Source organism: Perca flavescens, chromosome 18 (assembly GCF_004354835.1).
Source record: "Perca flavescens isolate YP-PL-M2 chromosome 18, PFLA_1.0, whole genome shotgun sequence".
NCBI lineage: Eukaryota > Metazoa > Chordata > Actinopteri > Perciformes > Percidae > Perca > Perca flavescens.
In genome coordinates, this window is record NC_041348.1 from 12,096,831 (window position 1) to 12,109,375 (window position 12,545).

At 38.4% G+C, this 12,545-nt stretch overlaps 1 protein-coding gene across 1 annotated transcript; it reads left to right on the forward strand.

The window, feature by feature from the left end:
* Window positions 1–6,120: 6,120 nt before the first annotated feature.
* opn8a (opsin 8, group member a) lies at window positions 6,121–11,934 on the forward strand. Its single transcript, XM_028604611.1, has 4 exons — window positions 6,121–6,124; window positions 6,225–6,518; window positions 7,219–7,544; window positions 11,542–11,934. Exons 1-4 carry the CDS (start codon window positions 6,121–6,123, stop codon window positions 11,932–11,934), a joined length of 1,017 nt encoding a protein of 338 aa, XP_028460412.1.
* Window positions 11,935–12,545: the final 611 nt, after the last annotated feature.

The window sequence follows — 12,545 nt, forward strand, 5'->3', positions numbered from 1 at the left end:
TGTCTTTTTCGTCAGTGATACATGTTCACATTGCCACAGTCAGCCTTTAATAATGGTGGTGCTGTCTCGTCTCGTCATTATTATTGTTAACGAATTTAGCACTTCAGCAGAAGTGTTATTTCCAAGCAGGCACAAGCTTGACAATTATTGTTAAATTAGGGATTTGATTTGCGGGGGTGTTTTGCCAACGGTAATGTTATAATGTTATAAGTGTTATAAATTGGCGGTACACTTAAACAACCGGACCCAGGGTGAGTCTGATGAAGACTGCTCTCTTTGCCCAGTCAGCGAGAAGCAGTGGCAGCAAAAACTGCCCTGTCCTGTCAGTAGTGTCCTGTACACTGTCCTGTGACAGTCATGGGAGTCACAGGACAGTGTACAGGACACTACTAACGGGACAGGACAGTTTTTGCTGCCACTACTGCTGCAGTCAGCAGCTCCAAGATAGTCTTGTGCCAAGACCCATCTGCACAGCGCTGCAGAGGAAGGTCCTAGATTAAGTTAGCCTAGGCCTATGTTCTTCCGTCTGTTTAAAAGTGGTGAATTTACAGCTCACAGCAACTAAATACAATTTAGTGTCTGTCTGGCTTTTGTTTGATATCTAGTGTCTGCTAAATTGATTAGCGAAAGTTCATTGGGTACCAAGGAAACCAAGTGTGAAGTAGATTGGATTGGCAGATTGGAACGGTTCATGAGATATATTAAAGACAGACTAGCACGCACACCAACACACACATAGACACACACACACACACACACACACACACACACACACACACACACACACGTTTACAGAGGTTCCCACGATTTGTTTGAGATGTAGCTCTGTATGTGTTTACCCATCCCATTAGCCATCTGGCTGTGTATCTGGTCAGCATGTTGTGATTAATATTATTACATAATTTGCTGACAGGCACATTTAGCATAGGTGGTACCAGGAAGAAGAATTAAACAAGTTCTACAGTCTAGCTTACTACAGACATTATTATTCCATCCCCATTCCATCATACTCTTTGATACCTTAAGTATGTGCTATGTCAACTATGTCCTCCCCACTACATCAGAGTAAATGAGTTTTACTCTTGATCCCAAGCCGTACGGCACATTAAGACAGCAGCTGTTGTTCGTGATTGATGTCCATTCCTAATGAGTGTTGCTTACATCACAACCACAAAAGCCTCTTTTTGTTCCCTGTGGAGATCATTCCTCACCCATCATTTGCCACATCATCCTGACATAATGGCTGAAGCCAAATAAAGGAGTGATTATTTGCATAGTGTGACTCACACATACACACAATTAGTCACACAGTGAAGAGTTAGACTGAATCCCCAGTGATGCTTATTTCCAAAGCCTTCAACATAAGAGGCATGGATTTAAAATGCAACACAGCATCTGTAAATCCAGTGGTGTTTTACATCATGGTGCATTTTGTTTCCAGTGATTTTCTTATCATATATTTTACCGATTCTTCATCTAAATTGATTTTCAAATGAATTAAGCCTATGTTGGTAGCATTGAGTCATAGATGGTGGTCACCGCTTGTGACCACCATTATTGGTGCATTGTGTAGTCCAATGTTCTCTGTTCTGTGTTTTAATAGCCGGTCCGGACGCAAGTGCATGTGGCCATGAAAAAACGTTGGAATTTCCCTGCCTGCAACCCCACCCTGCTGTTTAAAAAAAATATATATAGTATATGAAATATAGCTGTGACAATACAACCGTACAGAAATGCTGATGGCTCGTCTAAAGGCACAGTTTCTGAATATGGGCTGTGTGCTTTTCTCTTTGGACAGCATTTTAAATTAGTACTTTTCTAGTCTTTATATAGCACCTCAACCTGCATTGTAATAAAAAAAAAAAAAAAAAGATACGGAAATCACACTTTTTACAAGCAGGGACTTGTTAGGGACTGCAGCAGTGTCTGACTATTATTGTATTTGGTAGCCAAAGGTATTTTTAATGTATAAGGGTGTATGTGTACTATTTCTTTCAACAAATTTCTGCAAGTTTCTTGTGAGTTTATATCTGCTATAAAACCATTGAGTGAGATAAATCAAGCCTAGCGTATGTTCAGTCAGGAAGACTATCTTATGTCTCATTCTCATTCACCTCACTCACCCCCAACTCCTGCTGCCCATTATCGGCTGAATAGAACACGATGGGGTCTAATAGCCAAAGACCTTTCTCAATTATCATTTCTGTTGTACGTCAATAAATTGTTCACTCAAAATGAAGTCTCTCCTGATTAAAATGTCTATGCAGTATATTTAACTACAAGGATACAAATCACATTCAGCACGAACCAGGAACATTTCCAACACAGATTCTTCATTCTTTAGCATTTAAAGTCTGCTGCTCAAAGCATTATTTATGTACAAAATCATCATCTGCTAAAAGAAAGGATATATGAGTTGAAATATGCACTGATGTCATTTTGTCTTTTATCGACAGAAAGTTATTGAATACAGTGTAAATGCAGAGCACTTGTGTCAAGGTCGCTCTGGGAGAGAAAAATCCATTAGGGACAAAAAACCTGACATGCTTTGTCACAGATTAAATAGACTGTTTAAAAAATGAATACGTCAGCACAATATTGCATGTTGTGTCAATCAAATTTCCATAAGCTTATGTGAAAGAGAGATATTACGTAAAGCAAGTGGAACCAAGAACACATCAACCAATCTCTAAAATGAAGTAGACATTATTATATTATTATTGCAGCAATTTTGTAGTAAATACTTTATTTTTAGAATCACATGCACTGTAAGCATTTTGTTGCACAGGAGTAAAATAAATATTTTTTTTTTAACATGTGTGTCACATATTATTGGTTGCCTGCTTAAAATTGTAGATAAGATTCACTATAAATTTGTGGAACCCGGTAATCTAATCAGATTGTCTTCCCTTTCCTTTATACACATTATCACTATATGGTTAAAACACTTGATAATCAAATTGTTTGTATCTGTGAATACCAAATCCTTTAGTTTTTTTGTCCATTGAGGTTCCCTTATATTTATCATGACATCGTGGAGAGAGCACTTTAATCGCATGCACTCAACATCAGCGCTGGTCCACATACTAAAGAAATATTGTATAATCAGGCTAACATTTTCCAATAAGCTAAATTATTAATTAATAGTTTTTAGAAAGCTAAAGTTAGAACCTGAGCTTGTGTGCTGCACTTAAGGTCTCACCTGTTGTCAAATATGGATAAAAATGTACATGTAATGTGATTAATTTATGAAAATTCACAATTTCTATACCTTTAAAGGTCCCATGACACGGTGCTCTTTGGATGCTTTTATATAGGCCTTAGTGGTCCCCTAATACTGTATCTGAAGTCTTCTTCCTGAAATTCAGCCTTGGTGCAGAATTACAGCCACTAGAGCCAGTCCCACAGTTCCTTAGTATGTGCCATTTCTGTGTCTGTAGCTGTTGAGGAGGAGAGAGGGGGGGGCAAGGTGGAGGGTGGGGGTGTGGCCTTGACCAACTGCCACTTTGCTCGTTTGAAAGCCATGATGTCTCTCTCTCTCTCATGGGTGGGCCAAATTCTCTGGGCGGGCAAAGCAGAGAAAGGGGAGGTAACCTTGCTCCTTATGACCTCATAAAGGACCGTTCGGAATTTATGGAATGGACCACCGGAGGAAAATAGGGGAGGGTCATGTGTTTTTATTCTTTGGAGGGTCATCCAATTTTTTTTAGTCTACGGGGGAGGGTCTCCCAACTTTTGTATTCATGAGAAGAGCAACATTTTAAAGTGGCTTGTTTGGTGCATATTTATCCATGTAGCTCCAAGTAGCAGATGGGTCCCTCCCTATTTAGTCAGCCAGACCTGTAGCTTAGAGACCGTGGGATTTCCCAAACTGAATAAATCCCGCTTGCACATATAAACACTGCATAGCAACTGCTTTGCTAGCTTAATCGTGTCGTAACTGTTGTCTGCTGAAAAAAAAATTGTATTCATTAGCATGATTGCTGTACTGTTTAGTTCAAAAACATCCAAAACAATGTAAGAAAACATAGCTGACCAGACGCAAGCTTTTTTTTGAAAAGCTGAAACTCGCGCTGCGGATAGCACCAGCCGTCAGCCGGGAAGGCATGAGACGGGAGGTATATCCTTTCGGTCCCGGTGTTTATTTGTGAAATTGTGCAAACGACACCCTTTTCAAGGGATTTGAGAAGGAAGGAGTGGTAGCATGCAAGCTCCCAAATTGACGCTCGTCTGAGAAATAGAGTTTTGGATAATGTTCAGCTTCGGCACTTTTACCTATGCTAAAATATTCAATTACTGAGGAAGCCTAGTGACGAGTCCATAGCAACCAGTGTTAAATTACCCAGTATGCTTTGCTGAATGGTCTCTATGTTTTATTGTTTTATTTCATGTGAATACTAGTTTACTAGATGAGTAACTTAGTATTTGAAGTAACGCAGGAAGTGTGCATTTAGTGTCCATGCTTGTTGTGTTTCCACAACAATGTTAGTGAGTAAATCTACTGAAATGGCCACCACACCATAACAGAGTGTGATGCGTCAGATGAGAATGCAGCCGTTAAGCTATCAACATACTGGCTGTATAAAATCAATGGAAATCTGAACAGCTTTGCCAAGCGCAAATCAGTACAATAAATCGTTGGGGAGGGTCACTCTTTTTCTTCCAATTGTGTTGGAGGGTCATCCAAAATTTATTGCTGATAAAGGAAGGGTCAGGTCTATTGTGATTAAAGGTCCCAAAACTCCCCCGGCGGCCTCTTAAATAAATAACCAACAGTCCCTAAGGAGCAAGATTCCAGATCGGCCCATCTGAGCTTTCATTTTCTCAAAGGCAGAGCAGGATACCCATACTCTCTCCATTTCTAGCCACTGGGGGACCATAATAGCCAGGCTGGGGGAACTCATATTAATGTTAAAAAACCTCATAAAGTGAAATGCCATGGGACCTATAACTTGAGCATTAGCTAAACCTATAAGGTGGTTTTATTTAACAGAAGTGTATTGATTGTATTATTTGGGATCTGTTTTCTATATGATTGTTTTCTGTTGTCTTTTACTCAACATAAAGCTATAAGGGGAGTCTTCACTTCAATAGACATTTTGGTTAAATAGGCTTATTCATCTTCTTGCCAAGAGTTAAATGAGAATGTTACCACTCTTCAGTATATATTGAGAGTGGTATCGATCTTCCCATCTACCACTCAGCGCAAAAGCAAATAAACATAATTTTCTAAATGTCTACTTATAAACTGTTCCTTTAATTGTGTTGTTATAATATCAGAATGTATACAATAGCCTAATCAAGTGCAGAGATACAGATCTAAGTGATCAGCAAGATTATATAGATGCTATATAACATAGCCTATTTATATATAAAAATAATATATATATTTATTTTTAGCATTAGTAGCTGTATAATGTGTTAGTTGTGTCATGTCTTATCATCTCACAAACAGCCAGCCTCTATACACAATCTTGGGTTCTACTCCGTGACTATATATTGTTTGCCTTTGTTTTGTTTTGTCTTTTTAATGTTTTTAACCTATGTTATATTAGGTCTATTTTATCTAGCTCTTTAATCTAGTTCAATTCACTCTATTTTACTGCTATTACTGTTATTGTAGCTTTTAAATCTATTTTATTAAATTCTTATCATTCTATTGTCTCATGTGCATTGTTAAATAGTTTTTGTCTTTCCTGTTGTGTACGACCTGCACCTGTTATTCCTGGATCGTCAGTCATCTGTGAAGCACTTTGAAACTGCATTAACCTAACCCTGATTGATTGGTTGGATTTAATCGAGAATAGCGTAGGAACCAACAGTAAGCCTGAGGGAGAAAAAACCCACAGCGACAGATGTCAAAAAAATTTGTTCATTATAATCACTGGAGAATTCTACTGCATGCTCTTATGATTGTTGTGAAAGGGTGATAAAGCAGCGTCAGATTTTGATGTCAAGTCAGTGTATTCTTTAAGAACCACTTTGAAGCTCCATGGATGCTGTTGTGGCCGACACAGGCTGCCACTGGTCATCCACTCGCTCAGCTGCTTGCATGCTACATGTATATATCACTGCTGAAGGGGATTGATCAGATTACTGAGGCACATCAGTTCACTATCAATGGGTGAGATCAAGCTAGTCTCTCTACAGGGATAGGTTATTTATTAAAAATGTTGTCTTGAAATCCCTCTTTTTTTGTTACTCCATCCTATTCTGTCCTGCAGCTATCCTGTCTATCTTTGGGAATGCGGCAGTCCTGGTCAGCGCAGGTCGTCGTCACGCCCAGCTCAAAGCTCCCGAGCTGCTGACAGTGAACTTGGCCATAACAGACATCGGCATGGCCCTCTGCATGTATCCTCTGTCCATTTCTTCAGCTTTTAACCATGCCTGGATTGGAGGCGACACATCTTGCCTCTACTACGGCCTGATGGGCATGATCTTCAGCATAACCAGCATCTTGACTCTGGCTGTGATGGGGATGATCAGATACCTGGTAACAGGAAGTCCACCCAAGAGAGGTAGTGTAATCTCAAATAGGATTTTATAAGCGATCAGTGCAGTTTTTAATGGATACCAGTTGGCATAAAGAAATCAATGTTTAAGCAGTCAATCTTATTAAAGGCCACTGAGATTTACCTTGCATGCTAATGCAAGGTAAAGTTAATTAGACAATTGATTATTGTAAATACATACTAGATGATTGAGTGCTTCTAGCCTTATATACTGTATAACAAGGTGGGATGTAAGGGTCAAAGACCTGCAACTAACATTCACCTCATTATTTATCTTAGCCATAATCATTCCCTAACCATGACCAAGAACACTAGTCACCTAACCCTAGCTATACCTTAACAATCATTTATTTGCAATAAACACAATCTTTCTCCAGCCTTAACAACACCACATTCGCGATGTAAGGATATCGTACAATCGTATTGTCACTCAAAAAGCAAAACCTTTTCCGTCAAATCTAACAGTGAATTTCTTGATGTGTCTCTGACTGAACTATGATGGTTACACACCGCTGACACTTCAGGCTCCTCGTTACATGCTGTGCCACTGAAGGGGGTGAAGTTGCTGCCTAATTGATGCTTATGCTTTAATGTGTAAAAGCCATGCTGTAGACGAAGAGATAGCAAGGACTGTAGTACAGTATCTAACACAATAGTGTTATGTAATCAACATACCAAACTGAATTTAAAATCTGCTTGTGCACAGGTGTCAAGTTCCAGAGGAGAAGCATCAGTATTGTGATCAGTGCGATCTGGCTGTATGCCACTCTGTGGGCCTTGTTACCTCTGATGGGTTGGGGCAGCTATGGGCCGGAACCGTATGGACTCGCCTGCTCGATAGACTGGACCGGCTATGGGGAGTCCCTGAACCACTCCACCTTCATCATGGCTCTGTCTGTACTCTGCACATTCCTGCCCTGTCTGGTCATCCTCTTCAGCTATTTTGCTATTGCCTGGAAGCTGCACAGGGCCTACCAATCTATGCAGAGCAATGATGTTCAAAATGGCAGTGTTGAGAAGAAAATCACTCTTGTAAGTATAAGACCATCAATTCTGTCTTGACTCTGTCCCTGCAGAGATTAAAAGGCCTTAGTCCTTAACTGTAATTAAAGACAATATTTGTGTGTGTGGTATGCTGTAGTCTTTTATTCTTACATACACTTATATACATACTCTAAGCAACAAATAATATAGCATTTAGGTGATGTAATTAAGTCAAATAAATGCACAGCACAAAAATAATGCTAAAACCAAAGCAAAAATATAAGTGAAAACATAAAAGGAAATACTTTCACTTTGCTTTTTTCTTAATATTTGTACCAACCTAAATTAAATAACATGACGTAAAAACAAGTATTAACATTATATTTGTAATAAGCAATCATATCAACAAAAAAATCAGGGCCTAAAGAAATCTGAATATTTGCCTTTACGATCATTGTTATATTGTTGCCAACCACATAATAAATTAGAACTATGATCCATCCCTTCAGGTATGTAAATTTATATTCTATATCACTCAAAAATCCCCATGAAAAACTTCATAGCTGGGAGAAATGTCTCAGCAGCAGCCCTGTTTGTGCTTTCCAGTAGAGGCATATACAGTAGATCTTCAGTCTGTTTTATGTTCTTTTGAATATTTTTACAAAGATGAATATTTATAGACATCATGTCACACTATCATATGTCAGTAACTATATCAATGTTCAGGCTAAATTTGACAGGCATAAATCTATTGGAATAACGGTGACATAAAAAGTGATTTCCGAGTGAGCAGGATCATTTTGACAACATTGACATAGTAAATGTATTGAGTGCACAGTTAATAATCACCTCACCTCCTGATTCCCCTCCTCCTCTCACTTAAAGCCACATTTGAAACACAAGCAAGACAAATGAAGAATAAAATAAAGCTTTGCATGTGGATGTCCCTGGCAAAGGGGGCTCAAAGGATGTGGCCAGCCTTACTTTGTGTTTTCCTTATTGCTAATCCAGCGCAGCCAGACGCCATTGAAACTGGCGATTTAAATAACCCCTTGACTCAACTGTGATGAGGTTTGTGGTTGGATGGGGAGGCCAGATTCTATTTCTGTGCTGCTGTTTATTGTCTGGACTGAAAAAGATAGATAGTGGTCAGCTATGTGATCACATAGTAGCATTTCACTCCAGTTTCATACAGAGAATATATTTGTATGCATTTGCTACATGTGTGTCAAGGGCTGAACTTACATATTACTGTTCCTTTGACATATGAATCATAAAGTGTCAGTTTCACAGCTGCCAGTTACATTTACCTTCTGAACAAAGGCACCCAGGAGCCAATTAACTTAAACCGCTGGATTTCACACTACAGTCCCTGTTGGAGCTACAATTCTAATTAAGAGACCAAAACCAGCAATGCGTTAATCCATCTCCCAATACTTTCTGACTTCCCTGACCTGTCTAAGGCCCAAGCTCGAGATGATGTTAACCTGTAACGGATTAGATTGACAAATTATTTGCCAATATTTAAATAACATTGACATACAGTAACTCTCATGTCTCTATGCTAAATATGAAGCTAGAGCCAGCAGGCAATTAGTTTAGCCTAGGGGGAAACAGCTAGCCTGGCTCTGTCCAATTAAAAATAATACCAGTAGGCCTACCTCAAAATGTCAATTAACATGTAATATATTCTGGCTGCTACAAGCATATTGTCATCACTGTTAGATGCTAAGCAACCAGCGAAGACTCCAGGAAGTCAGTGGCTTGGTCAAGAAAGAATCCAGCAGTTAACCCCTCTTAAAACCACAAATTGACATGTAAACATTTCTGTGTATGTATAAATTTAACAAACAAGTGCTAATTAATCAAGTTTGGATATATATTTTTTTAAACTTTGGACAGAGCCAGGATAGCTATTTCCCATGCTTTCAGTCTCAATGTTAATTTCAGCTAATTTCCCAGTGGCTGGCTCTAGCCCAGTGGTTTTGATCTCAGCAAAAAAAATGTTAATATAAACTATGTTCACTATGTTCATTTGGTGCTCTAGTGAGTAATTATGGCAGAAGGATGATGCACCGTATCCGTATGTGGGATACACTAAAATAGCATGTAATTATAATGAATAATGAACAGTGCAATTTGTCTAATTTTTTATATTTTTTTATTAGTCTTTTTATAGTTTTTCATTTTCAACAGAGGACAGTGGCACAGCGTACAAGTTACATCCAGATTTGGCTACACACGTAATAGGCTATTTGATATTAGGATAAAGTGTTGGTATTATGTAACCTTTTCATAGGATTTTAATATAAGATCAATATAGAATATGACTTATTATAATATAGACTTATTATTTAATTCACTTATGCTTTTCACACCCATTAACAATGCCAAGTGGTACAAAGTGGTTTTAGGGATTTCACCTTCATTATTTACCAACACTGCCACTTAAAACACCCCGTTATAGATTAAGAATGAAGGACACTAGATAAAGAGTGGTCCCTCTTGTGAGAATTGTAGAAATCTCTCTTCTGATCACTTCCTTGCTATGACTCCACTTGATGTCAGGTGATCGGTGGAATGATTGCCTCGAGTGATCTGCGTGATTTGAGTGACCCTCGTGTTCGCCTTACCTAAGCCTTTAAATTGTATGTCCACATGTGCATTTACTTGTGTGTGTGTGTGTGTGTGTGTGTGTGTGTGTGTGTGTGTGTGTGTGTGTGTGTGTGTGTGTGTGTGTATACGTGTAAGTGCATATTCATGAGTGTGTCACAATGTGTGCTTTGAATTGATATTTAAAATGCAGCAGATTGGAAAATGAAGCTAAAGGTCGTAATTCTTTTGAGGTTATTTGTAAATCGATCTGTGGTTAAACTTTGGTCAGGCTTCAGGCAATGTGACTACAGGAAGTTGAGGAGGGACTGACAAAGACCAGAAGGGAAAGCCGTTCTGCTGATTGTGCTCGACAGAGCAATTGGCCATCACTTTTAAACATCTGGGCTCCTGTGAACACAACAGATTTGTTTGTGTTGCAGCAAATGCAGTGTGGCTATGGCTGTTGAGGGTGAGTGAGTGAGTGAGTGAGTGAGTGAGTTTGTACATTTGTACCTGTAACATTCACGTTAACTTTCTTCTATCATGGGAATGCATTTTTCTTTAAAAAAATGGTTTCCAATTAATTATGAGCTACAGCTGGATTTAACATGTTCTAGTGTGAGTTGGAAGTGAGAATGTGTTGATTTAGGCTAAACAACAACCTTTTAACTGAGAAACACTTAATGCTAGCATACATTTCAATTCAATTTGGGGTACTAGTGAAACTGTGTTATAAGGCAAAAATAATCAACCTATATTTTGTATTTTATATTGTCCTGATGTTTGGTATGTATTATTTGTTTGTTTATTGCTATGTTTGTCCTTTATATTATTTTTGATAAATGATGATTGATATACTGCCCAACATGTTCTGTCACGTGACTTTACCTGTTCACACCAATCATTTGACTTTTACCTGTTGACCATGTGATCACTGGCCAATGAGCTATACGATACAGCTCAAAGGCAAACATTTTGCCTTCATGGCCAAAACGCGTTGGTGTGTTTTAATGATTTAGCCAAGAATATATGGAGTTGTGGAGATATTATGCTTTTCCGTATTTTCTGTCGTATCTACAATGTTATAATGTTGGATTGTCATGTAATTCAAATAATCAGGTAAACGTATTTTAGAGTAATCCCCATGAGCTAAAACGTTTGATAATTTCAATTTCCAACTGAAATCGGGCTCGCAGACCTCTAGAACAAACACCAAATTTCATGCTTGTATCATCCTTTCCACTATTCTTCTGCTATGCGCTCTACTAAATGTCAAACTATAATTTTAAATTCAGATTTCAAATCAGCAGTTGGCTCATTTTTGTGAAAAAATGTTTTTCCCTTCCTCTCTTGCCGAGCCCTCTCGCCTCCTTTACTGATCATGCATATTCCATGCACCCCTCTGTTTTCATGCCTTGCCATGTTCTTTTATCTGCTCTTCTTATTCCAGATGGCTGTGATGATCAGTTCAGGTTTCCTAATTGCCTGGACCCCCTATGTGGCTGTGAGCTTCTGGAGCATGTTTCACTCTCAAGAGCAGGACCACATGGCTCCAATCATCACCATGTTACCATGCCTCTTCGCTAAGAGCTCCACCGCATACAACCCTTTCATATATTTCATCTTCCAGGGTAACTCCCGGCACCAGCTCTTCCACCTCCACAAACTCATGTGTTGTTGTTCTCATCAGGCCAATTCATCTGCCGAAGGAGAGAAGCTCAAAGGCAAAATGGTCAAAGGTTTGGACTGCACCAGTTTTGAAAGAGAAACTGATGAAATCTGTGTGGCTCAAATGGTAACTCCTGACAAACAGTCTGGGAGTCAGATGATGCCTCTGGGCTAATACATGTAATGAAGTCTACCTTGTTATTGAATCCCTTTGTTTAAATTGTCATTGAAAGAAATTCATGTTTATATGGTAAATATAGAATAGAATAGTATAGACATCTTTATTGAAATGTGTCGGTAACATAATACTCATTATTAATAACTCATTATTATAAATATAATAGAATAATAGAATTTATTATAATGGTACATGAATTATCATGAATTCATGCACGACTTCATGCATGAAAAAGCATGAATTCATTCATGTAGTTCTTTATGAACTATCAGTAATCAGAATCTGTTTTATTGGCCAAGTATACTTACATACACAAGGAATTTGACTTTGGTAGGTGTTAAATCTCCAACAAATAGACATGTAGGAGTAAACATTCAGTAGACAAATAGTAATATAGACACATACTGTACAACATAATGTACCATGATTAACAGTGTCTCACTCATGACTTAATGCGGGAACAATACGCAAAATTAATGCATCAGTTAACGTAGTTCAATCATCATGATTTCTGAAGTCTTTTGTTTAGTAAGGTGACAGAAGATGGAATAAAAGTAGTAAAATGTGTAGCTAGGAGAAACAGCTAGCTTGCTCTATCCAAACATAAC

Bases quoted from the DNA above. Each gene is read 5' to 3' on its own strand.
- opn8a (XM_028604611.1), top strand. The intron at 6,519-7,218 runs GTAGTGTAATCT...GCTTGTGCACAG, and splicing joins AGGAAGTCCACCCAAGAGAG to GTGTCAAGTTCCAGAGGAGA. The intron at 7,545-11,541 runs GTAAGTATAAGA...TTCTTATTCCAG, and splicing joins TTGAGAAGAAAATCACTCTT to ATGGCTGTGATGATCAGTTC.